Source organism: Oncorhynchus nerka, linkage group LG18 (assembly GCF_034236695.1).
Source record: "Oncorhynchus nerka isolate Pitt River linkage group LG18, Oner_Uvic_2.0, whole genome shotgun sequence".
NCBI classification, from domain to species: Eukaryota; Metazoa; Chordata; class Actinopteri; order Salmoniformes; family Salmonidae; genus Oncorhynchus; species Oncorhynchus nerka.
This window is the reverse complement of record NC_088413.1, coordinates 44,356,334-44,384,246: the sequence shown is the minus strand read 5'-3', so window position 1 is coordinate 44,384,246 and position 27,913 is coordinate 44,356,334. Positions and strand designations below refer to the sequence as shown.

The 27,913-nt window shown below is 44.3% G+C and overlaps 1 protein-coding gene across 5 annotated transcripts in view; it reads left to right on the top strand.

The window, feature by feature from the left end:
- Positions 1-27,913, top strand: part of txndc16 (thioredoxin domain containing 16) — a 67,698-nt gene that overhangs the window by 25,451 nt on the left and 14,334 nt on the right. For 3 of the 5 annotated variants that reach the window (XM_029687467.2, XM_029687468.2, XM_029687466.2), the window contains 3 exons: positions 14,361-14,499; positions 25,774-25,949; positions 26,359-26,549. In XM_029687467.2, the coding sequence (XP_029543327.2) occupies positions 14,361-14,499; positions 25,774-25,949; positions 26,359-26,549 (506 nt within the window). Of the gene's footprint in view, positions 1-14,360; positions 14,500-20,412; positions 21,162-25,773; positions 25,950-26,358; positions 26,550-27,685; positions 27,761-27,913 lie in introns of those variants that run through there. The other 2 variants (XM_029687470.2, XM_065004121.1) reach the window with 2 other exon arrangements.

Genomic DNA, 27,913 nt, shown 5'->3' with positions numbered 1-27,913 from the left:
TGTGAATCCAGGCAACAAGTCAGATTTTTAAAATGCTTTTCGGCGACAGCATGAGAAGCTATTATCTGATAGCATGCACCAATACACTACAACAGAAAAGCACAGCAGGGGACGTAAACAAAATAATTAGCATTTCGGCGTTACACAAACCGCACAATAAAATAGAAAACAGTCATTACCTTTCACCATCTTCTTTGTTGGCACTCCTAGATGTCCCATAAACACTATTGGGTCTTTATTTCGATTAAATCGGGCCATATAAAGCCAAGATATCGTTATATGTAGACTGTGTGATAAACGAAAAAACAGCGATTTCACAACGTAACGTCATTTTTTAAATTCAAAAAGTAGACGATAAACTTTCACAAAACACTTCGAAATACGTTTGTAATGCTACTTTAGGTATTAGTAAACGTTAATAAGCGATAAAAATCATCCGTAGGCGATGTACATATCAGTAGCTGTCGTCTTGGAAAAAATTTCAGGAGAGAGCTCTTCCGGAATGATCTGGGCGGAGACCGGAGGTACGTCGTGCCCCTCTTTCGGTTCAACCAAGAATCAAAGAGGATTAAATTCACAAGATACTCGACTGCATGGGGATGCTGTGGGAGTTGAATGCTCGGTCTTATCTAATTCGGCTCACTGTTAACAATTGCTGGAAGTGGCGCAAGGATATTTATTTCCATTTTCTGTGATCAGGTTTTCCTGCGCTTTCCGATGTAACGCACGTTATGTAATAGCCACAGTCGTGATTTAACCAGTTTTAAAAACGTCCGAGGGTTTCCTATACACACATTCTAACCATATGAACGTACTATATTCCTGGCATGAGTAGCAGGGCGCTGAAATGTTGCGCGATTTTTAACAAAATGTTCAAAAAAGTAGAGGGTAGGAGCAACTAGTTAAGAGAAATCGTACAATGTCAAATTGGTGATGTTCAAAAATATATATATATATTTTTTAAACAGTTACAGATCCAGTTGCATGGTGTTCGTACGAATCTTTTTAAAGTGTGCTGCGGAGCTCTGAGATTTCTGTGATTTTCTGAAATAACACACACTCACTAAACCAGTTCTTAACGTAAAATCTTAAAACTCAGGATTCTGTAAAGGCATACCCCAATCAGGATATGAGTTTACTTTATATGAAGGGTTAAAAAAAGTCAGCTCTTTCCGAAACTTCATATGTGTGATTAGGCAACCTCCCTGAACTGTAAATCAGTCATTTGTTGTTTTCATTTGGGACCGCGCCCGTTATGGATCGGATGGATTAGTAGCAACATTGTTGCGAAGCTTTAACATACAAACCATCGGACAGTCAGACAGTACACCGGCACGCCTGAAGACCACAGCTAAGATCTCTCTTGTTCTCCTTCTCTTTTTCTCTTCCCTCTATCGTTCCAGTGCTTCACCCTGCAACAGACTCTATTTTTCCAATGCACTTCCCATTGAAGTTCATTAGAGCTGGACTATTATTGCCCTGCCAGAAGTATTTGGACATTTTAGTTAAAAGGGAGGTTGCTTACAAGTTGTGTATTGTTATGTGAACTGTATTGAGGTGTACTAATGACATGTGGCCGAGAAGATCGTGGACATGTTTAAGGCCTTTGTTGTGTCTATGAACACCACCCACATTCATACCCTCTGCACTCCTCCACTGGACGATAATACATATTATTGCAAATCCTCTGTTGATGACTGGGTTCTTTCTTGTATGAAGTTGCTGTTACATTGCTCTGCCATTATTAGTATTACTATTATTGTATGAGGTATTCTTGTTGGGGTTACCCCTGTGCTGTGATGTGTGTGTTCTTTTTTCTCTCCACTGGCTATCTGGTAAACAGGCTACACTCTAGGCAGTCTCTTCTGCTGATGAGTGTGGGTCTGGTAGTGGTACTCTCTCTATTCTACACTTTTCCTTTCGGCATGGTTAATACCTGCCTGGCGCCCGAACAAAATCATTCTTTACCCCTCTAATAAATACCGCTACAACACAGCTTGGCAGGAGGGACCCATTGGGGTGCGTAGAGACAGACAGTGCCTGCAATAGTTAGCTTTGTTCGAGCTAAAAAAGAACCGTCAGACCTAGAGTTCTGAAACTTTAGAAACCTGTTCTAGACCTCAGGTCGATAGTGCATGGTGAGTTAGGTGGCTCTAGAAGGTTCTCGGACCGAGAAACAGCCTCGTACATTTGCAATGACTTCAATTCATTTGGACCATTATGAAAATGACGACATTTAGAAAAGTCTCAGACGCAAGACTAGGTGCATTGAAACCGGCTCGGCCCATAGAGACGGACCCCAACGTTTCTGTCCGATAGCTCATTCAAGGACCCCGTAGCAAGGCATGGAAAAAAGTGGATTTTCAGCACCAATTAGGGTTTCGCTCGGGGACTGAAGGACCTATCGAGCCGAAACTCGGGATTCGGGGTCGCCTCACATAGGCCTACACGGAGTGTGGTGTCAGGAAAATAACCTCACACTCAACGTCAACAAAACTAAGGAGATGATTGTGGACTTCAGGAAACAGCAGAGGGAACACCCCCCTATCCACATCGATGGAACAGTAGTGGAGAGGGTAGCAAGTTTTAAGTTCCTCGGCATACACATCACAGACAAACTGAACTGGTCCACTCACACAGACAGCATCGTGAAGAAGGCGCAGCAGCGCCTCTTCAACCTCAGGAGGCTGAAGAAATTCGGCTTGTCACCAAAAGCACTCACAAACTTCTACAGATGCACAATCGAGAGCATCCTGGCGGGCTGTATCACCGCCTGGTACGGCAACTGCTCCGCCCTCAACCGTAAGGCTCTCCAGAGGGTAGTGAGGTCTGCACAACGCATCACCGAAGGCAAACTACCTGCCCTCCAGGACACCTACACCACTCGATGTTACAGGAAGGCCATAAAGATCATCAAGGACATCAACCACCCGAGCCACTGCCTGTTCACCCCGCTATCATCCAGAAGGCGAGGTCAGTACAGGTGCATCAAAGCTGGGACCGAGAGACTGAAAAACAGCTTCTATCTCAAGGCCATCAGACTGTTAAACAGCCACCACTAACATTGAGTGGCTGCTGCCAACACACTGACATTGACACTGACTCTACTCCAGCCACTTTAATAATGGGAATTGATGGGAAATTATGTAAATATATCACTAGCCACTTTAAACAATGCTACCTTATATAATGTTACTTACCCTACATTATTCATCTCATATGCATACGTATATACTGTACTCTATATCATTGACTGCATCCTTATGTAATACATGTATCACTAGCCACTTTAACTATGCCACTTTGTTTACATACTCATCTCATATGGATATACTGTACTCGATACCATCTACTGTATCTTGCCTATGCTGCCCTGTACCATCACTCATTCATATATCCTTATGTACATATTCTTTATCCCCTTACACTGTGTATAAGGCAGTAGTTTTGGAATTGTTAGTTAGATTACTTGTTGGTTGTTACTGCATTGTCGGAACTAGAAGCACAAGCATTTCGCTACACTCGCATTAACATCTGCTAACCATGTGTATGTGACAAATAAAATTTGATTTGATTTACACAATGTCTGAACTGGACCCGCAGCTAGAACGTAACTATGTGTTTTACGTTTTTATTATGTTTTAAACTGAAGGCGCTGTGAGTTATGGGCCTGCTCTGACATATGTGATAGTTGGCTTCTAAATGAGTTGGAAAAAGTGGGTTTGGTGTCAATTGGTATCAGTTTGGTGTCAGAATGACATCTAATTGACTGATGGACACTGACTTGCTAGTTGACTTTTGTACATTTGCAATACGTTTAAACAGAGAGGGACCATCACCAAAATGGCATTCTGAAATCAACACAAAAAAGGGCATCACCATAGTCTCCAGACTGTGCCGAGTTCAACGAGACTCCCCGATTGACCGTAGCTCGCTCTGAGTGCAGCAACCTTGAAAAACAGAAGGCCCAAAATGAAGCTTGGCCCTAAATGTAATTTGCTTTTGGGTGACAGTGAGAGAACCGTTAGGATGAGAAGGACAATTCGACCTCTGGTATATTCCTGAGGTCCTCCCGATCCGTGCAAGCCTAACCTTGACCGTGTGGCATTAACCCTTAACAGTAAAACAGTTTTTTTTTGTTCTCACAGATTACAATGACTTATCTCCCCATAGGAATACATTGCCTGCACCCTTAAATTCAACCTGAAGCCTATGTGGGTTATGAATGCCGTATGAACCCGTCTTCGATGACAATCCATCAGGCCACTATGAGGTCTACCTGTGTTGATTCTAAGCTTCCTGGAGCAACCGGAAGTGATTAAATTCACCCTATAAGTAAACACACGTCTTGATTGAGATAGCCTCTTACAGAATCCATCTCAATCAAGACGTGTGTTTACTTATAGCTTCCTGAGAGTTGTGAGATTGAGTTGTGAGACTCTGCTGTAGAGCTGATCACTCTAACTGTGAGGGGGCAAAAGACAATTACTTGAGGCTAACATCTTTCTCTGACATGGTGAGTTTGGACCCAGGTACAGAGAAGAGATCAGATGAGGAATCAGTGGTTAGGGATAAACAATACGTTACTGAGAAACTGTAACGGAGGGAAGAGTGGGAAAACAACAAACACTAAGTCTCAAACTCAGGAGACAAACGCACACGGCACATAATTCAAACTTCAGCAAAGGACAACCAAAAACACCTTTTTAACAGGGAAATCATAACTACTAAGTAGGACTCACCTGAATGTCGTTAATGGCCCTAGGACGGCCTATGCCGCTCTCTGGTGACAGGTGGAACCATGACAGGACAGTACCTCCCCCTTCTAGGAGCGGCTCCAGCCTTGGAGCCAGAGCGACTACCACGTAGTTGGTTGGAGTCCCAGATCCAGGATGTCCCGAGTAGGCAGCCATGCTTCTTTAACACAGCGCGCATCCAACCCGGAAGCCAGCTGCACCAATGTGTCAGAGGAAACACCGTACACCTAGCGACCTGATCAGTGTGCACTGCGCCTGGCCCGCCACAGGAGTCGCTAGTGCGCGATGAGACAAGGATGTCACAGCTAGCACTGCGATGCAGTGCCTTAGACCACTGCGCCACCCGGGAGGCCCGAGTCCTACTTTTAAGGGAAGATCACCGGTGGACAGCCACACTCGTTGACCCGGTCGGAGGAGCCGAAGAGGCCTTCGGTGGCGGTTTGCGTGTTGGGCAGATGATCGGAGAAAGGTTGATCGCCCTCTGATCCATGTGAGGCGACATCGTCGAATGAACACCTCGGATGATGACACCCCCTCTTCGGCATCTTGTTCAGAAAACGGTGGGCGAACCAGAACTGACACTCAATCGGCGACAGTCCATTGGACGAGTTCAGCAATGTGTTGTGAGCGTACAGACGAGTAACTTGCACCAGGAGACAAAACAGGGGAGGAACTTCTCCAGCTCCTGGTTGGCCTGCTCTGTTTGCCCATTCGACTGTGGGTGGAACCCTGGGGGGCTTTCCAATACTGTGTGATGGACTGGGTCCCACGATCACAATGACAATGTCCTGAGAAAGTCTGTATAGTCTCAAGACTCCTTCGTTGAGGGCAACTTTGGTAAGGCAATGGGCTGCCTTGGAGAACTGAACAACGACCACGAGGATAGTGGTAAGCCTTTGGGATGGAGGTAACCCTGTGATAGTCTACGGACAGGTGGGACCAGGGCTGGCTGGGGATGGGCAGAGGTTGGACCAATCCAGCCGGGGCTCTGTTTTTACGACTTGCTTTGGCCACGTGCAACAAAGTCTGTTAGTGGGACCCCCGCCAGGGTCAGGTTCTCGGGTCTGGGCTTGTCGTACCATGGTTTCTATATTCCATAACAAGTGGAGACACAAATTCGGGAGCTGGGGATGATGGGCTCTGAGTCCCTCCTTGAAAGGGCATCTGCTTTCTGATTCTTGGATCCCGGGCGATTAGGCTGGAGTGAAGTTGACCCTGTAAAACGGAGCCTGCCTGGCGAGCATTCAACCTCTTGGCTTCTTGAATGGAGACCAAGTTCTTATGGTCTGTCCAGATCATGAAAGGATGAGGTGCCTCCTCCAACCAGTGTCTCCACCCCTCAAGGGCCCACTTGACTGCCAAGAGCTCTGTTGCCCACATCGTAGTTGCATTCCGCTGGCGAGAAACGCTTGGAAAATGTCCAAGGCATCCACCTCTACCACAAAGGGACGAGTAGGATCAGGATGAACGAGGATGGGTCTGGAGGTGAAATGTCCCTTGAACTCCATGAATGGCCTGTCAGCTTCGGGGGTCCAGCCGAAACAGGTCTGGGACTTGCAGGGTAGGGCTGTGAGAGGCACTGCCACGGCACCAAAGTTCTGTAAAACGCCTGTAAAAATGGCCAAACCCAAGGAACTGCTGGACTTGGCGGGCTTGCAGGATGTGTTCCGGAAGGGTCTTGGAGAAGATCAGGATGTCATTGAGCTAAACAAAGACGAACCGATTCAACGGTTGACAAATGCTTGGAAGACTGCCATTGAGTTAGATCATCTGAATGGCATGCTAAATACGCATAGTGGACACTAGGGGTGTTAACTTCGTGGTTTCTGGGGGGGCGGGGGGGCAGTATTGAGTAGCTTGGAAGAATAAGGTGCCCAGAGTAAACTGCCTGCTACTCGGCCATAAAATCTAGAATATGCATATAATTAGTATATTTGGATAGAAAACACTCTAAAGTTTCTAAAACTGTTTGAATGATGTCTGTGAGGAGAACAGAACTCATGGCAGGCGAAAACCTGAGAAAAAAATCCAAGTCATGTTGCAATTCCTAAGGCTTCCACTAGATGTCAACAGTCTTTAGACTGTAAAGGAGGGGCTCATAAGGGTTCTTTGAGTCAGTGGTCTGGCAGAGAGCCACGGGCTCGTGACGCGGTCATGAGAGTTAGCTCGCGTTCCATTGCTTTTCTACAGACAAAGGAATTGTCCGGTTGGAACATTATTGAAGATTTATGTTAACATCCTAAAGATTGATTCTATACATCGTTTGACATGTTACTACGGACTGTAACGGAACTTTTGGACATTTCGTCTGCTCCTAGTGAACGCGCTTCGTGTCTTTGGATTTGTTTACAAAACGTGCTATTTGGACATAAATGATGGACATTATCGAACAAATCAAACATTTATTGTGGAACTGGGATTCCTGGGAGTGCATTCTGATGAAGATCATCAAAGGTAAGTGAATATTTATAATGCTATTTCTGACTAATGTAGACTACACAACACGCTGAATATTTCTTTGGCTGATTTGGGCTCTGAGTGCCGTAGATTATTGCATGGTGTGCTTTTTCCGTAAAAAATATATATTTTAATTGATTTATTTCACCTTTTTATTTAAACAAGTTCTCATTTTACAATTGCGACATGGCCAAGATAAAGCAAAGCAGTTCGACACATACAACAGAGTTACATATGGAGTAAAACAAACATACAGTAGAAAAATAAGTCTATTATACAATGTGAGCAAATGAGGTGAGATAAGGGAGATAATGGCAAAAAAGGCCATGGTTGGGAAGTAAATACAATCTTGCAAGTGAAAGACTGGAATGGTAGATGTGCAGTGGGAGAATGTGAAGTAGAAATAATGGGGTGCAAAATAAATAAATACAGTAGGGGAGGGGGTAGTTGTTTGGGCTAAATTATAGATGTGCAGTAATCTGTGAGCTGCTCTGACAGCTGGTGCTTAAAGCTAGTGAGGGAGATAAGTGTTTCCAGTTTCAGAGATTTTTGTAGTTCGTTCCAGTCATTGGCAACGGAGAACTGTAAAGAGAGGCAGCCAAAGGAGGAATTGGCTTTTGGGGTGACTAGAGAGAGATACCTGCTGGAGCGCGTGCTACAGGTGGGTGCTGCTATGGTGACCAGCGAACTGAGATAAGTGGGGACTTTACCTAGCAGGGTCTTGTAGATGACCTGGAGCCAGTGGGTTTGGCGATGAGTATGAAGCGAGGGCCAGCCAACGAAAGCGTACAGGTTGCAGTGGTGGGTAGTATATGGGGCTTTGGTAACAAAACGTATGGCACTGTGATAGACTGCATCCAATTTGAGTGGGGTATTGGAGGCTATTTTGTAAATGACATCGCCAAAGTCAAAGATCGGTAGTATAGTCAGTTTTACGAGGGTATGTTTGGCAGCATGAGTGAAGGCTGCTTTGTTGCGAAATAGGAAGCCAATTCTAGATTTAATTTTGGATTGGAGATGTTTAATGTGAGTCTGGAAGGAGAGTTTACCGTCTAACCAGACACCTAGGTATTTGTAGTTGTCCACATATTCTAAGTCAGAACCGTCCAGAGTAGTGATGCTGGACAGGTGGGCAGGTGCAGGAAGCGATCGGTTGAAGAGCATGCATTTAGTTTTACTTACATTTAAGAGCAATTGGAGGCCACGGAAGGAGAGTTGTATGGCAGTGAAGCTCGTCTGGAGGGTTGTTAAGTGTCCAAAGAAGGGCCAGAAGTATACAGAATGGTGTCGTCTGCGTAGAGGTGGACCAGAGACTCACCAGCAGCAAGCGCGACATCATTGATGTATACAGAGAAAAGAGTCAGCCCAAGAATTTAACCCTGTGGCACCCCCATAGAGACTGCCAGAGGCCCGGACAACAGGCCCTTTGATTTGACACACGGAGCTCTATCAGATAAGTAGTTGGTGAACCAGGTGAGGCAATCATTTGAGAAACCAAGGCTATCGAGTCTGCCGATGTGGTGATGAATACGGCTGCACAGTAATGTTTCTTATCGATGGCGGTTAAGATATCGTTTAGGACTGAAAACTGCTGTTCACAAATTCTCCATCCAACCTCACTGAGCTCGAGCTGTTTTGGAAGGAGGAATGGGGAACAATTTCAGTCTCTCGATGTGCAAAACTGATAGACATACCCCAAGCGACTTACAGCTGTAATCGCAGCAAAAGGTGGCGCTACAAAGTATTAACTTAAGGGGGCTGAATAATTTTGCACGCCCAATTTTTCAGTTTTTGATTTGTTAAAAAAGTTTGAAATATACAATAAATGTCGTTCCACTTCATGATTGTGTCCCACTTGTTGTTGATTCTTCACAAAATACAGTTTTATATCTTTGTTTGAAGCCTGAAATGTGGCAAAAGGTCGCAAAGTTCAAGGGGGCCGAATACTTTCGCAAGGCACTGTAATTGTTTGTGGTGCTTTTGCTGTAAAGCCTTTTTGAAATCACACTGTGGCTGGATTAATGGGAACTGTATCTTTTTAAAATGGTGTAAAATACTTGTATGCTTGAGGAATTTTAATTTAGATTTTTGTTGTTTTGAATTTGGCCCCCTGCACTTTCACTGGCTGTTGGCGGGGTGGGACGCTACCGTCCAGAATATTCCAGAGAGGTTAAAGGAAGTCTCCCACTCATCTCCCTCCCTGATTTTCACCAGATTGTAAGCGTTGCGGAGGTCCAATTTGGTAAAGAGTTCAGCCCCCTCGATCAGCTCCAAGGCGGCAGACATCGGGTAGGGGGTAACGGTTCTTAATTGTGATCCTGTTCAACCCTCGGTAGTCGATGCAAAGACACAGACCTCCAAACCTGCACCATCTTGGGATGTTGAGGAGTGAATGAAACCTGCCTCCAGCAACTCGTGAATGTAATTGTCCATTATTGCAGCTTCAGGGATCAAGAGGGAGTAAATACGGGCCCGGGGAGGGGTGGAGCCGGTAGGAGTTCTATGGTGCAGTCATATGGACAATGAGGAGCGAGGGTGTCCGCTTGCCTCTTACTGAAGGCCTTCCAGAGGTCGACTTATTCGGGGGGGGGGGGGAGGAGATGTCTTGGACTTCAATGGATGCAGGGGGACGCGGCGAGGCTCTAGGCGGGGGTCTTAGACATTTAGTCTGGCAGTTTTTACCCCAGTCTAGTAGGTGTCTTGTGGACCAGGAGAGTCGTGGCCAAAAGTTTTGAATGACACACATATTAATTTTCACAGGCTACCTCAGTTTGTATGATGGCAATTTGCATATACTCCAGAATGTTATGCTATGTTTTCCATGCAAACATTTCCACTGCATTTCAGCCCTGCCACAAAAGGACCAGCTGTCATCAGCTGATTCTTTAACACAGGTGTGAGTGTTGACGAGGACAAGGTTGGAGATCATTCTGTCATTTTGATTGAGTTTGAGTAACAGACTGGAAGCTTCAAAAGGAGGGTGGTGCTTGGAATCATTGTTCTTCCCCTCTTTCATGGTTACCTGCAAGGAAACGTGCCATCATCATTGCTTTGCACAAAAAGGGCTTGCTGCCAGTAAGATTTGACCTAAATCAACCATTTATCAGATTATCAAGAACTTCAAGGAGAGCAGTTCAATTGTTGTGAAGAAGGCTTCAGGGCGCCCAAGAAAGTCCAGCAAGCGCCATGATCGTCACCTAAAGTTGATTTAAGCTGCGGGATTGGGGCACCACCAGTACAGAGCTTGCTCAGGAATGGCAGCAGGCAGGTGTGGGTGCATCTGCACGCACAGTGAGGTGAAGATTTTTGGAGGATGGCCTGGTTTCAAGAAGGGCAGCAAAGAAGCCACTTCTCTCCAGGAAAAACATCAGGTACAGACTGATATTCTGCAAAAGCTACAGGGATTGGACTGCTGAGGACTTGGGTAAAGTCATTTTCTCTGAATCCCCTTTCCGATTGTTTAGGGCATCCGAAAAAAACTTGTCCGGAGAAGACAAGATGAGCTCTACCATCAGTCCTGTGTCATGCTAACAATAAAGCATCCTGAGACCGTTCGTGTGGGGTTGCTTCTCAGCCAAGGGAGTGGGCTCACTCAATTTTTCATAAGAACACAGCCATGAATAAAGAATGGTACCAACACATCCTCCGAGAGCAACTTCTCCCAACCATCCAGGAACAGTTTGGTGATGAACAATGCCTTTCCAGCATGATGGAGCACCTTGCCATAAGGCAAAAGTGATAACTAAGTGGCTCGGGGAACAAAACATTGATATTTTGGGTACATGGCCAGGAAATTCCCCAGACCTTAATCTCATTGAGAACTTGTGGTCAATGCTCAAGAGGCGGGTGGACAAACAAAAACCCACAGATTCTGACAAACTCCAAGCATTGATTATGCAAGAATGGGCTGCCATCAGTCAGGATGTGGCCCAGAAGTTAATTGACAGCATGCCAGGGCGGATTGCAGAGGTCTTGAAAAAGAAGGGTCAACACTGCAAATATTGACTCTGCATGACAATGTAATTGTCAGTAAAAGACTTTGACACTTGTGACATGCTTGTAATTATACTTCAGTATTCCATAGTAACATCTGACAAAAATATCTAAAGACACTGAAGCAGCAAACATTGTGGGAATTAATATTTGTGTCATTCTCAACTTTTGGTCACAGCCACTACTGTATCAACATTTAATTTTCCTTATTTTATTTTTAAGATTAGCCTTTGTCGGTAGCCCTTTCCCCTGGTAAACAATGTATGATTGCGAGATTATTTTTAAGTCTAATATTGTGGGTAATGGAGTCTCCAATGACTTGTTTTCAGACCCCACTAGCAGAGGTGGGTAATTCCAATCCTCAGGGGCCTGATTTGGTGTACCACTTTTTCTTTCTCCATCCCTAGCAAACACAGCTGATTTTAATCAAGTTTCATTCTAAAATGAAGATCATGATTAGGTGATTGGAGTCAGGTGTGTTAGCTGGGGCAAAGCTGTGACACCACTCAGGCCCCCCCCTGGAATTGCCCACCCCTGCGCTTAACACAGACCTGAGAAGGCTGGCTCTGGCTAGTTGCTTAGTGGGGGAAACCGGTTGAATGTGTCTATCGTCTGAATGAGCGACACCTGTTGAGCATGCCGACCAGCATGTCTTTCCAGGAGTCATGGAAATATGGTCCAGCTGCGGGGACTGTGCAGAGGAATTAACACTACCTGTATTTATTTGTGGCACAGATGCTGGATCCTTCTTTCCTACACTTAAATTGCCCTTGCCTAATAATTTGTATCTGCAGCGGAGCTTGCAACACGTCTATCCTCACCACAAGGCGATAGTTCTCATGTGTACAGTGCATTCGGAAAGTATTCGGACTCCTTTTCCCACATTTTTACGTTACAGCCTTATTTTAAAATGGATTAACCCCCCCATCAATCTACACACAATACCCCTTTTTTTTCTTTTTTTCTTTCTTGCAAATGTATTAACAATAATCTGAAATATAAAATTTACATCAGTATTAAGACCCTTTACTCAGTACTTTGTTAAAGCACCTTTGGCAGCGTTCACTGTCTTGGGTATGATGCTACAAGCTTGGCACACCTGTATTTGGAGTTTCTCCCATTCCTCTCTGCAGATCCTCTCAAGCTCTGTCAGTTTGGATGAGGAGTGTTGCTGCACAGCTATTTTCAGGTCTCTCCACAGATGTTTGATCAGGTTCAAGTCCGGGCTCTGGCTGGGCCACTCAAGGACATTCAGACGCTTGTCTCGAAGCTACTCCTGCATTATCTTGGCTGTGTGCTTTGGGTCGTTGTCCTGTTGGGGTGAAGATTCACCTTCCAGTCTGAGGTCCTGAGTGCTCTGGAGCATGTTTTCATCAAGGATCTGTATCATTTGCTCTGTTCATCTTTCCCTCGATCCTGACTAGTCTCTCAGTCCCTGCTCCTGAAAAACATGGTGCCAGGTTTCCTCCAGACATTTCCTGGCATTCAGGTCAGAGAGTTCAAACTTGGTTTCATCAGACCAGAGAATCTTGTTTCTCATGGTCTGAGAGTGTTCAGGTGACTTTTGGCAAACACCAAGCGGGCTGTCGTGCCTTTCGCTGAGGACCAGCTTCCGTCTGGCCACTCTACCGTAAAGGCCTGATTTGGTGGAGTGCTGCAGAGATGGTTGTCCTTCTGGAAGATTCTCCCAGCTCCACAGAGGAACTGGAGCTCTGTCAGTGACCTTCTGGTTATTGGTAATTTCCCTGACCAAGGCCCTTCTTCCCCGATTGCTCAGTTTGGCCGGGCAGCCAGCTCTAGGAAGGGTCTTCTCCATTTAAGATTGATGGAATCCACTGTGTTCTAGGGGACCTTCAATGCTGCATAAATGTTTTGGTACCCTTCCCCAGATCTGTGCCTCGACAGTCTTGGAGCTCTTACTGACAATTACTTTGACATAATGGCTTTGATTTTGCTCTAACATGCACTGTCAACTGTGGGACCTTTTTATATAGACAGGTGTGTGCCTTTCCAAATCATGCCCAATCAATTGAATTTACCACCGGTGGACTCTAATCAAGTTGTCGACGCAGCTCAAGGATGTTCAATAAAAACAAGATGCACCTGAGCTCAATTTCAAGTATCATAGTAAAGGGTCTGAAAACCTATGTAAATAAGATTTAAGTTTTGTTTTTAAATGTGCAAACATTTCTAAAAACCTGTTTCGCTTTGTTATTTGGGGAGGGGGTGTGTGGATTTGCTAAGAAAAAATAAATACATTTTAGAATAAGGCTGTAATCTGAATACTTTCTGAAGGCACTGTATTACGAGTACAGCAACTGCAATCAGAAGGCATAATGTTACTTAGCTTTTATTTTTTGGTCCAGAGGAGGCCCTGCAGATCTAAGGCATTGAATTAAAAAGACAAAATTAGGACCTTGGTAAGCGTGTTAAATACAGAGTTTGATTAAATAAGTTATTCGGAGTTGAAAAGTGAAAAAGTTGAGCAGGTAGCCAAGTCACAACAAGCAGTACGGAGATAGAACGTGGAAATGCTTTTGGGTCACCAGTCAAAAGATCCAACTAGACTGCAAATATCTGATGTCATGACAAAAATGTATGTACTAGTCTCACTTTGACTCATGGCGCTCATACGGCGACTGTGGCAAGAGACTACAATGAATGTAAAATAGATATGCCAACCTCACCAAATATGTATCTGTAATAGGGTGCTTATTTGGGTATAGGCATATATCCTCGGTATTCTAAGGGCCATTGCAAATTTAGGATGTGTGGGCTCCTCTGGAAATTGCAAAAGATATCCAACCACATCTCTCGGTCTTCTGGAGGGAAGATACTGTATGTACCAGAAATGGCTTGATGTCTGTACCACAGTATTTATTTATACCTTTTATTTAACTAGGCAAGTCAGTTAAGAACAAATTTCTTATTTTCAATGACTGCCTAGGAACAGTTGGTTAACTGCCTGTTCGGGGGCAGAACGACAGATTTGTACCTTGTCAGTTTTGGGGTTTGAACTTGCAACCTTCCGGTTACTAGTCCAATGCTCTAACCACTAGGTGTGTGTGTGTGATTTTCTTTTTTTGTAATACAATGAAAATTGATGTTCCTTCTGGGAGGGAAAAAGTTATTCTAATGCATTTCTGTTCTCAGGGCTGTGGAGTATTCTGTGACGCTGCCTGCCATTCTGGTGTCACGAGGACCTACAGGCCAAACTGAGGCTCATTCTCTCAACCTCTCCATGCCGGACCAACTGGTTACACACATCCAGAGAGCATTACTGGATACATTTGTAAGTCTGTGTTTCTATCACAGGTTGATAGAAATTCCATCCCCCAAAAATAATCCATCAAACATTTGAATGGATATAGTTAAAAAAGCCTATTTGAAAAACCTATTCCTGTGTGTGTGTGTGCTGTGTGTATGTAACAGTAACTTTAGACTGTCCCTATACCCGGGCGTGAACCAGGGACCCTCTGCACACATCAACAACTGACACCCACGAAGCATCGTTACCCATCGCTCCACAAAAAAAGAGCAAGGGGAACCACTACTTCAAGGTCTCAGAGCAAGTGACGTCACCGATTGAAACGCCACTAGCGCGCACTGCTAACTAGCTAGCCATTTCACATCCGTTACATGTACACATACTGTATGTGCAGACAGAGAAAGAGAGGGGCTATATATGGCCTGATTCAAAGATGTTATTAGTGGAATCAAGTGTGTAGTTCAAAAATGTATACCCCTTTGGGTCCCCAGGACCAGGATTTAAGAAACACGGACCTAAAAAATGAAGGGGTACGCCAGTGTTTTCATACTACGGTGTCTGTCTGTCCGTCTATACGTGTGTTCATCTGTACAGCGTCCTTCTAAAATATAATATTTTTGGTCATTGTAATAATTTGAATTGTTGAACCAGGATGATAACATCTTCCTCTGAACAAAACAGAAACCGCTACTGTGTAAATATTTATTTGATTTTATTAAAAACGTAGAAACACTTTGATTACAATTTGCCACCACATATTCGTAAGAAATAACAATTTCTCACTACCAGATATGAGACCCATCACAGAAAATGTTTTGACACACACAAACCATTTGTTAAGATTACAAAAGCGTTCCCAGTATGGCATCTCATTTACGAGTACTTAACAGAGTATTTCCGGCCATCCTACAGTGGTTGCTCAACTAAAAGATTATGCTGTGAGATTTAGAGGTAATTTGCAGGTGTCTCTCCCTCTAAAAGCAGAATAACAAACTGGCTTTATTTACAAATTAGTAAATAACCCCATGTTCAAGAATGGCCTTTTTCTCATTCACTTCAGGTTATTTGAAAACAAAATATTGTTTTAAACAAGCCATAGAAAGTTGGTTACAATTTCAGTTTAATCCACCAGAAAAGACAGAACAAATAATACAGCACATATTGTGGTTAAACTCAAATATACTAATTGATTAAAAAAATACTTTATTAGCTGTAATAGATTTTCCGTTCCTCCTGAAAGCCCTAATCTGCTCACTTAAATGAATAGAAATCCTGGTCATGGTGCAACACTGTTACAGCATAGTCAAAGTGAGGAGAATTGGCGATCTTCTGTATACTTATGGCCTATAAAAGTCACACCTTTCCAGTACTCCTCACCCCGGCCCCAACTCCACCCTTAACACAGTTACTATTCAAAAATGAGCTGTTTATTTAAAAAAAAGTGACTTTGTGAGCAAAGAGAACAGACATTGTTTTCATCAAACCAGCTCTTTTTATGGTGCTACCCGTTCCAGGGTTAGGACCGTACCACAGTAGGAAATGAGCCGGCCCTGAGAGGATCACCAAAACGAAAGGTATTTTGCTTTCAGTGCATTTTCTTAATAATATTTTTTATATATATCATTGTGTAGGCATACTGTGTAATAAAATAGTTTAATGAAGGTTAAATAAAAAAATAATTGTGTACTAAAAACGTGAATGTTTTTGCAGAGCATACAACCATCCATTGAGAAATGTGGACAAAGACATTTTACATTTACATTTAAGTCATTTAGCAGACGCCCTTATCCAGAGCGACTTACAAATTGGTGACATCCAGTGGAACAGCCACTATACAATAGTGCATCTAAATCTTTTAAGGGGGGGTGAGAAGGGATTACTTTATCCTATCCTAGGTATTCCTTAAAGAGGTGGGGTTTCAGGTGTCTCCGGAAGGTGGTGATTGACTCCGCTGTCCTGGCGTCGTGAGGGAGTTTGTTCCACCATTGGGGGCCAGAGCAGCGAACAGTTTTGACTGGGCTGAGGCGGGAACTGTACTTCCTCAGTGGTAGGGAGCGAGCAGGCCAGAGGTGGATGAACGCAGTGCCCTTGTTTGGGTGTAGGGCCTGATCAGAGCCTGGAGGTACTGAGGTGCCGTTCCCCTCACAGCTCCGTAGGCAAGCACCATGGTCTTGTAGCGGATGCGAGCTTCAACTGGAAGCCAGTGGAGAGAGCGGAGGAGCGGGGTGACGTGAGAGAACTTGGGAAGGTTGAACACCAGACGGGCTGCGGCGTTCTGGATGAGTTGTAGGGTTTAATGGCACAGGCAGGGAGCCCAGCCAACAGCGAGTTGCAGTAATCCAGACGGGAGATGACAAGTGCCTGGATTAGGACCTGCGCCGCTTCCTGTGTGAGGCAGGGTCGTACTCTGCGGATGTTGTAGAGCATGAACCTACAGGAACGGGCCACCGCCTTGATGTTAGTTGAGAACGATAGGGTGTTGTCCAGGATCACGCCAAGGTTCTTAGCGCTCTGGGAGGAGGACACAATGGAGTTGTCAACCGTGATGGCGAGATCATGGAACGGGCAGTCCTTCCCGGGAGGAAGAGCAGCTCCGTCTTGCCGAGGTTCAGCTTGAGGTGGTGATCCGTCATCCACACTGATATGTCTGCCAGACATGCAGAGATGCGATTCGCCACCTGGTCATCAGAAGGGGGAAAGGAGAAGATTAATTGTGTGTCGTCTGCATAGCAATGATAGGAGAGACCATGTGAGGTTATGACAGAGCCAAGTGACTTGGTGTATAGCGAGAATAGGAGAGGGCCTAGAACAGAGCCCTGGGGGACACCAGTGGTGAGAGCACGTGGTGAGGAGACAGATTCTCGCCACGCCACCTGGTAGGAGCGACCTGTCAGGTAGGACGCAATCCAAGCGTGGGCCGCGCCGGAGATGCCCAACTCGGAGAGGGTGGAGAGGAGGATCTGATGGTTCACAGTATCGAAGGCAGCCGATAGGTCTAGAAGGATGAGAGCAGAGGAGAGAGAGTTAGCTTTAGCAGTGCGGAGCGCCTCCGTGATACAGAGAAGAGCAGTCTCAGTTGAATGACTAGTCTTGAAACCTGACTGATTTGGATCAAGAAGGTAATTCTGAGAGAGATAGCGGGAGAGCTGGCCAAGGACGGCACGTTCAAGAGTTTGAGAGAAAAGAAAGAAGGGATACTGGTCTGTAGTTGTTGACATCGGAGGGATCGAGTGTAGGTTTTTTCAGAAGGGTGCAACTCTCGCTCTCTTGAAGACGGAAGGGGCGTAGCCAGCGGTCAGGGATGAGTTGATGAGCGAGGTGAGGTAAGGGAGAAGGTCTCCGGAAATGGTCTGGAGGAGGGGATAGGGTCAAGCGGGCAGGTTGATGGGCGGCCGGCCGTCACAAGACGCGAGATTTCATCTGGAGAGAGGGGAGAAAGAGGTCAGAGCACAGGGTAGGGCAGTGTGAGCAGAACCAGCGGTGTCGTTTGACTTAGCAAGCGAGGATCGGATGTCGTCGACCTTCTTTTCAAAATGGTTGACGAAGTCATCTGCAGAGAGGGAGGAGGGGGGAGGAGGATTCAGGAGGGAGGAGAAGGTGGCAAAGAGCTTCCTAGGGTTAGAGGCAGATGCTTGGAATTTAGAGTGGTAGAAAGTGGCTTTAGCAGCAGAGACAGAAGAGGAAAATGTAGAGAGGAGGGAGTGAAAGGATGCCAGGTCCGCAGGGAGGCGAGTTTTCCTCCATTTCCGCTCGGCTGCCCGGAGCCCTGTTCTGTGAGCTCGCAATGAGTCGTCGAGCCACGGAGCGGGAGGGGAGGACCGAGCCGGCCTGGAGGATAGGGGACATAGAGAGTCAAAGGATGCAGAAAGGGAGGAGAGGAGGGTTGAGGAGGCAGAATCAGGAGATAGGTTGGAGAAGGTTTGAGCAGAGGGAAGAGATGATAGGATGGAAGAGGAGAGAGTAGCGGGGGAGAGAGAGCGAAGGTTGGGACGGCGCGATACCATCCGAGTAGGGGCAGTGTGGGAAGTGTTGGATGAGAGCGAGAGGGAGAATGATACAAGGTAGTGGTCGGAGACTTGGAGGAGTTGCAATGAGGTTAGTGGAAGAACAGCATCTAGTAAAGATGAGGTCGGCGTATTTCCTGCCTTGTGAGTAGGGGGAAGGTGAGAGGGTGAGGTCAAAAGAGGAGAGGAGTGGAAAGAAGGAGGCAGAGAGGAATGAGTCAAAGGTAGACGTGGGGAGGTTAAAGTCGCCCAGAACTGTGAGAGGTGAGCCGTCCTCAGGAAAGGAGCTTATCAAGGCATCAAGCTCATTGATGAACTCTCCGAGGGAACCTGGAGGGCGATAAATGATAAGGATGTTAAGCTTGAAAGGGCTGGTAACTGTGACAGCATGGAATTCAAAGGAGGCGATAGACAGATGGGTAAGGGGAGAAAGAGAATGACCACTTGGGAGAGATGAGGATCCCGGTGCCACCACCCCGCTGACCAGAAGCTCTCGGGGTGTGCGAGAACACGTGGGCGGACGAAGAGAGAGCAGTAGGAGTAGCAGTGTTATCTGTGGTGATCCATGTTTCCGTCAGTGCCAAGAAGTCGAGGACTGGAGGAGGCATAGGCTGAGATGAACTCTGCCTTGTTGGCCGCAGATCGGCAGTTCCAGAGGCTACCGGAGACCTGGAACTCCACGTGGGTCGTGCGCGCTGGGACCACCAGATTAGGGTGGCGCGGCCACGCGGTGTGGAGCGTTTGTATGGTCTGTGCAGAGAGGAGAGAACAGGGATAGACCGACACATAGTTGACAGGCTACAGAAGAGGCTACGCTAATGCAAAGGAGATTGGAATGACAAGTGGACTACACGTCTCGAATGTTCAGAAAGTTAAGCTTACGTAGCAAGAATCTTATTGACTAAAATGATTAAAATGATACAGTACTGCTGAAGTAGGCTAGCTGGCAGTGGCTGCGTTGTTGACTTTGTAGGCTAGCTGGCAGTGGCTGCGTTGTTGACACTACACTAATCAAGTCGTTCCGTTGAGTGTAATAGTTTCTACAGTGCTGCTATTCGGGAGCTAGCTGGCTAGCTAGCAGTGTTGATTACGTTACGTTGCGTTAAAAGAACGACAATAGCTGGCTAGCTAACCTAGAAAATCGCTCTAGACTACACAATTATCTTTGATACAAAGACGGCTATGTAGCTAGCTATGTAGCTAGCTACGATCAAACAAATCAAACCGTTGTACTGTAATGAAATGAAATGAAAATGTGATACTACCTGTGGAGCGAGCGGAATGCGACCCGGGTTGTTGAGTGCCGAAGTTCTATTCGGTAGACGTTGGCTAGCTGTTGGCTAGCTAGCAGTGTCTCCTACGTTAAGGACGACAAATAGCTGGCTAGCTAACCTCGGTAAATTAAGATAATCACTCTAAAACTACACACTCTAAACTACACAATTATCTTGGATACGAAGACAGCAAAGACAACTATGTAGCTAGCTAACACTACACTAATCAAGTCGTTCAGTTGAGTGTAATAGTTTCTACATTGCTGCTATTCGGTAGACGGTGGACGTTTGCTAGCTGGCTAGCTGCTGGGCAGATAGCAGTGTAGACTACGTTAGGACGACGAAATACGATAATTACGCAATTATCTTTGATACAAAGACTGCTATGTAGCTAGCTAAGAAGAAATTGCTAAGATTAGACAAATCAAACCGTTGTACTATAATGAAATGTAATGAAATGTAATGAAAAGTTATACTACCTGCGGACCGAAGTGCGGATGCGACCGCTCGCTCCAACCCGGAAGTTAGGGTTGGATAACAGGCCGCATCGGAAAAATGCATGATTGCCAAGAAAGCAGTTAGTTTTGCTAGATTCCTAAAATGTGTGCACAGCATTTGTGTTGGAGTCTCTTTTAGTCTCTCTACCGTTTCTATCATAGGCCACTGTAATTGATGGGGGCCATTCTGCTCATCTGATGAAGGTGCACATGGATCAGATTCAAACTTTGAAGACCGAGATCGAGTCATTGAAGGCACACCAGCAGAAAGCGAAACATTATCTGAGGGCAGAGATACGGACGACAGCTGATGCATTGGTCCAGAGCCAGGCGGCATTGATGGAGAGTTGGGCGGTGAATGACACAGTTGAAGAGGGCGAGGAACGAGATGGAGTCACAATCCATGCCAGGCACACCTGTGAGCTCTGGAACACCTCCGACAGGCAGACTCAACATACACTACCGTTCAAATGTTTGGGGTCACTTAGAAATGTCCTGTCCTTGTGTACAGAGGACCATTATCACCAACCATCACTCCTATGTTCCAATGGCACGTTGTGTTAGCCTTTTAAAATGATAAACTTGATTAGCTAATTGATCATTAGAAAACCCTTTTGAAGTGATAGCACAGCCGAAAATTTTAATTTAACCTGTTGCGACGAGCAATCCCGTATCCGGGATCGTAATTATAGCCTCAAGCTCATTACCATAACGCAACGTTAACTATTCATGAAAATCGCAAATGAAATGAAATAAATATATTGGCTCTCAAGCTTAGCCTTTTGTTAACACTGTCATCTCAGATTTTCAAAATATGCTTTTCAACCATAGCAAAACAAGCATTTGTGTAAGAGTATTGATAGCTAGCATAGCATTAAGCCTAGCATTCAGCAGGTAACATTTTCACAAAAACAAGAAAAGCATTCAAATAAAATCATTTACCTTTTGAAGAACTTCGGATGTTTTCAATGAGGAGACTCAGATAGCAAATGTTCAGTTTTTCCAAAAATATGATTTGTGTAGGAGAAATCGCTCTGTTTTGTTCATCACGTTTGGCTGAGAAAACCCCCCGAAAATTCAGTCATCAAAACGCCGAACTTTTTTCCAAATTAACTCCATAATATCGACAAACATGGCAGACATAGTTTAGAATCAATCCTCAAGGTGTTTTTCACATATCTATTCAATGATAAGTCATTCGTGGCAGTTTTGTTTCTCCTCTGAATCGCATGGGAAAATACATGCAGAAATACATGCAGCTGGAGCTTACGCACCAATTTCGACAGAGGACACCAGGCGGACACCTGGTAAATGTAGTCTCTTATGGTCAATCTTCCAATGATATGCCTACAAATATGTCACAATGCTGCAGACACCTTGGGGAAACGACAGAAAGTGTGTAGGCTCGTTCCTGGCGCATTCACAGCCATATAAGGAGACATTGGAACACAGCGCCTCAAATCTGGCTCACTTCCTGTTTGAAGTGTCATCTTGGTTTCGCCTGTAGCATTAGTTCTGTGGCACTCACAGACAATATCTTTGCAGGTTTGGAAACGTCAGAGTTTTCATTCCAAAGCTGTCAATTATATGCATAGTCGAGCATCTTTTCGTGACAAAATATCTTGTTTAAAATGAACGTTTTTTTATCCATAAATTAAAAGAGCGCCCCCTATATCCAAGAAGTTAAAGAAGCAATAAAACTGGCCTTCTTTAGAGTAATTGAGTGTGAGCATTTGTGGGTTTGATTACAGGCTCAAGATGGCCACAAACAAAGAACTTTCTTCTGAAACTCGTCACTATTCTTGTTCTGAGAAATGAAGGCGATTCCATGTGAGAAATTGCCAAGATCCCGAAGATCTTGTACAACGCTGTGTACTACTCCCTTCACAGAACAGTGCAAACTGGCTCTAACTAGATTAGAAAGAGGAGTGGCATGCCCCGGTGCACAACTGAGCAAGGGGACAAGTGAGGCGTCCGTTTCTCAAACTAGACACTAATGTACAAGTCCTCAACTGGCAACTTCATTAAATAGTACCCGTAAAACACCCGTCTCAACGTCAACAGTGAAGAGGCAATTCCGGGATGTTGGCCTTCTAGGCAGAGTTTCTCTGTCCAGTGTCTGTGTTCTTTTAGCCATATTAATCTTTTTTTTTTTTGGCCAGTCTGAGATATGGCCTTTTCTTTGTAACTCTGCCTAGAAGGCCTAGCATCCCAGAGTCGACTCTCAATTTTCAATTTCTCAATTTTCAAGTCTATTTAATTCAAAACTGTAACTAGGTATTTTTTTAAAGCTCTTTGAAGATGTTGGATTGTGGCTTGATGGCAATTTTCAAGTCTTTCCATTTTCCAGCAGATTTAAGTCAAAACTAACTTGGAAAATGCAATGTCTTCCTGGCAGTGGTGGAAAAAGTACTCAATTGTTATACTTGAGTAAAAGTGAGTCACCCAGTAAAATAGTACTAGAGTAAAAGTATTTGGTATTAAATGTACTTAAGTATTGTTAGGGTCTGTTGAGTTTGTACTCTGAAAATTAGAACCTAAGAAAGCTTTAAACAAAGTTTATTCTGCCCAGAGGGTCAATACAGCTGCATTAGACAAAAACATGGTTTTACTCGTGGTAGTATACATACCACACTTTGGGTGGAGTCTCCTCCTTATCACTAAACATTGCATCATTATTGCAGAGAGCTGAGTGATATGGGCCTTACACGGTTCCTCCCCTTATCAGTACTGCTACTTGTGATTGTTTTCCCTGCACTCAGCCCTTCCCAAGCTTACCGATGGCTCCCTTCATGTCTCTATTAAACCTAATGATTAATAATATATAAAGCTCAGAAACCAAACCTATCAGTATCAAAAGTAAATGTAATTTATTAAATATACTTAAGCATCAAAAGTAAAAGTAATAAATCATTACAAATTCCTTATCTTAAGCAAACCAGACAGCATAAGTTTCTTTTTCTTTTCGGATAGCCAGGGGCACACTATCATTTACAAATGAAGCATTTGTGTTTTGAGTATGTCAGATCAGAGACCTTAGGGATGTTCCCTTGAGAAGTGTGTGAATTGGACCATTTTCCTGTCCTGCTAAGCATTCAAAATGTAACGAGTACTTTTGGGTTCCAGGGAAAATGTATGGAGTAAAAAGTACATTACATTCTTTAGGAATGTAGTGAAGTAAAAGTTGTCAAATATAAATTAAGTACAGATACAAACAAAAAAGGTCGTATTTTTACTTAAGTACATTACACCATTGCTTCTTGGTAAACAATTCCAGTGTAGATTTGGCCTTCTGTTGCAGGTTATTGTCCGGCGGAGGTGAATTCCTCTCCCAGTGTCTAGTGTAAGTGAGACTGAAGCAGGTTTTCCTCTAGGATTTTGCCTTTGCTTAGTGCCACCCCGTTTCTTTTTATCCTGGATATGCTGATGTCAAGAATACCCATCCCATTGAAGCAGCCACCAACATGCTTGAAAATAAGGCTGCAGTTACTCAGTGATGTGTTGGATTTGCCCCAACCATAAGGCTTTGCATTTAGGCCAGAAAGTGTATTCCTTTGATGTTTTTTTTTGTAATATTACTTTAGTGCCTTGTTGCTTACAAGATGCATGTCCTGTATATTTGTATTCTTCCTTTCACTCTGTCATGGGTAGGCAGGTAGCCTAGTGGTTAGAGCGTTGGACTAGTAACCGGAAGGTTGCAAGATCATATCCCCGAGCTGACATGGTAAAAATCTAAAACCTCTGAACAAGGCAGTTAACCCACTGTTCCTAGGCTGTCATTGAAAATAAGAATTTGTTCTAGTTACATTTTTATTTATTTATGTACTTATTGTGAAGTAAATGCAATGTTGATCCATCCACAGTTTTCTGCCATTGAACTCTGTTTTAAAATCACCCATGGCCTCATTGTAACATCCCTGAGCAGTTTCCTTCCTATCCTACAGCTCAGTGAAGAAGGACGGCTATCTTTGTCTGGGTAGTTTAAAACATAATCCACAGCACAATTATTAACTTGACCATGCTTAAAGAGACATTCAGGGCCTCCTGAGTGGCGCAGTGGTCTAAGGCCACTAGAGATTCTTGGTTCGAGTCCAGGCTCTGTCGCAGCCGGCCGCGACCTGGAGACCCATGAGACGGTACACAATTGGCCCAGCATCGTCCGGGTTAGGGGAGGGTTTGGCTGGCAGGGATGTCCTTGTCCCATCGTGCACTAGTGACTCCCGTGGCGGGCTGGGCGCAGTGCACGCTGCCACGGTCACCAGGTGTACAGTGTTTCCTCCGACACGTTGGTGCAGCTGGCTTCCGGGTTCAGTGGGCATTGTGTCTTGAAGTAGTGCAGCTTGGTTGGGTTGTGTTTCGGATGACGTACGGCTCTCAGCCTTCGGCTCTCCCTAGTCCGTACCGGAGTTGCAGCGATGGGACAAGACTGTAACTACCAATTGGATACCATGAAATTGGGGAGTAAAAAAAAGTGATATTCAATGTCTGATTTGTTATTGTTGTTACCCATCTACCAATGGCTGACCTTTGAGGCTTTCGAAATGCTCTCAGTCATTCAAAAATAATTTCAACCCCTATCATTTTCCATATGAACCCGATTTGTGATTTAAGCCAAAATTTAGGCCTAAACAAAAGAGCTGAATACTTGTGCAACGACTAATATGTGTGTGTGTGTACAGTTGAAGTCAGAAGTTTACATACACTTAGGTTGGTGTCATTAAAATTCATTTTTCCACCACTTCACAAATTTCTTGTTAATTAACAAATGATAGTTTTGGCAAGTCTGTTAGGTCATCTACTTTGTGCATGACACAAGCCATTTTTCCAACAATTGTTTACAGACAGATTATTTCACTTAATTACAATTCCAGTGGGTCAGGAGTTTACATACACTTAGTTGACTGTGCCTTTAAAAACAGCTTGGAAAATTCCAGAAAATGTCATGGCTTTAGAAGCTTCTGATTGACACCATTTGAGTCAATTGGAGGTGTACCTGTGGATGTATTTCAAGGTCTACCTTCAAACTCAGTGCCTCTTTGCTTGACATCATGGGAAAATAAAAAGTAATCAGCCAAGACCTCAGAAACAAAATTGTAGACCTCCACAAGTCTGGTTCATCCTTGGGAGCAATTTTCAAACGCTTCAAGGTACCACGTTCATCTGCACAAACAATAGTACGCAAGTATAAACACCATGGGACCACGCAGCCGTCATACCGCTCAGGAAGGACCTAAAACGGAATATTTACTAGGATTAAATGTCAGGAATGGTGAAAAACTGAGTTTAAATGTATTTGGCTAAGGTGTATGTAAACTTCCGATATCAACTGTATGTGTGTGTGTGATATAGTTTTTTATTAATATTTAAAAATGTTCTATTTCGTGTAGATTGTGGACAAAACAATGACACATACATTTTAATCCCACTTTGTAACAAAATAAAATCCAAGGAGGATGAATACTTTTGCAACACACTGTATTTATCATTGATCACCTTTTTTTTCCCTCTCTGTACCCCTTCCAGCCAGAATTGACAGTGGAGAACCTGCCCCTGTATCTGGAGGTTAAAAAAAAACTTCTGCTGCTCTTTGTGGGAGAAGAGGAGAGTGGGAGGAAAGGGAACAAGAGAATATTGGATGATATGAGGAGTCTGCTGAACACAGGACTGCTCAACCCCTACCTGCCCTGCTGGATCCATCTGTATGTACCGGAGTATTACGTGTCCCACGTCAATGAAGGGTTGCAGTAGGTTTCAGAGTGTCGGGAACATACAGTTCAGGGCAAAGCAGCCATAGGCCAATTATGTAACATAAAGGTTTAATGCATTAGCATTAAATGTTCATCATTTTCTTTATCTTGTCGTCCACTTGGGAGGAACATTTCAATATACTGTTTCAAGGCAAAGTATGATTCAGAATTGAGGTTTTATAACTCCATTGTCTTTTCAACTCTGTTATTTTCTGCCAATGACCCACTATTTTCAACACGGATTGTGTTTTACTTTTGTCTTTGAATTGAATCTCAGCTCATTGACTGAGTCATGGTTGGATGGAAAAACCAGTGAATCCAGGGTGTATTTTTGTGTTGAGGGGTATCTTGTGTGTTCCAGGGGTCGTACCCCTGCAGGTAAGGCTGTCCTGGAGGCATACCTGGGTTTCCTGCCCCTGCTTCCTGCCCTGGTGGTCTCCCAGCTGGCCACAGGAGGAGAGGTCTTCCACTACCCCACTGGCAGACCCTTAATGGTACAGCCCATTCTGCAGTGGCTGCAGAGAGTGGAGGATGGTGAAGAACCACCTGCAGGTATTGGGGGGGGGGTTGTTAATGTACTTTTGGTTGGTCCAGTGTTTCCTTGATTTACACATTGATTTACACAGTGACTAAAATGACCACTGTTAGAAATAAGTTTATCAGCAAAGAACAATTAAAGAAAAATTACTTTAAACTTGTATACTTCCACATATGGAAGTGCACTCTATGATGATTGACGAATGCTGCATTTGCACCTGCAGTTTCTGGCCTTTAAGGGGGGCACAGCCCTGCTGCCATGGCTGAAAGTTGAAGGCTCTGACTACCATCTCCTATTTGCACATTCCCAACATCAGTTATTTAATTCACCACTGCCCATATGTATTACTTGTGTATAGAAGTGTTGTGCTACATATGCAAATCTAGGCATATCTGGTTGTGTTGAGATGAGATGGTACTTTGTCTTCATGCACAGAAGTGTGCATTGCATCACATGCTCCAGATCACACACATAATCTATGTAATCATGTCAACAAAACCTATTAATCAACATAATCACATACATTTCCCATTCTCTACTGTATGGGTCAGTGAATAATGGAGTAGGCCGATCTTATGGTCTTTTTCCTGATTGTGTCATTCAAGCCATTCTGTGTACGTACTGTATGTGCTTTTTTGTCAATTGAGTCTTTGCCAAGAGTCTGTAATCTCAGGTGGCGGTGTCCTGTCTGAGTATTGTACCACACAGCTCCATCTGTCACCACCATTCATGAGATCACCTCTATTTATTCATTCATTCAAACCTCTTTCTCCAGTGCCTTTTTGCGCTAATCCAATCGCTTTTGTTTTGTGGGCAGATTAGTATTGTATATGTGTATGACAGACTGATGCCTTGCTGGTTTCTACCCAAAATGCACACTCATCGACAAACCTCCAAAGACTAGGCGTCAGGTTTTTCTTTCAGTTATTCCACTTCTAGTGGCAGGGAGCTGAAATGAAGGAAGTACAGTAGAGGAAGGAGGGTGTTTTCCTGAGACGCTTCCAATCCACTTCCTCTGTCTCTGGAGGGAACTGTATCTCTTAATTGTGTCTGATGGTTGCCAGTTATAGTCCTGTCATCATACAGCACTCACCATAGATTGGGGTTCTTTTCAGGCTAATGCCCCCTCTTTCTGGTTTGTGTTCATTAGGCATCCAATGGAAGAAAACGGACTGAAACAGGGATGGTCTACCTAGAGTTGTCCAATAAACGCTTGTTTTTTGTTTACTGTTGCAAAATGTTAATGTTTTGCATTGCGTGCACTAATGAACACCTGCACTTTCTCTGTCTGGAGAAGCACATCATTCGTCAACTTGAAGTGTTCGACGTTTAGACCGTGTTGATGTTTTTTATTTTCTGGAGCTGACTCGAGTTTTTA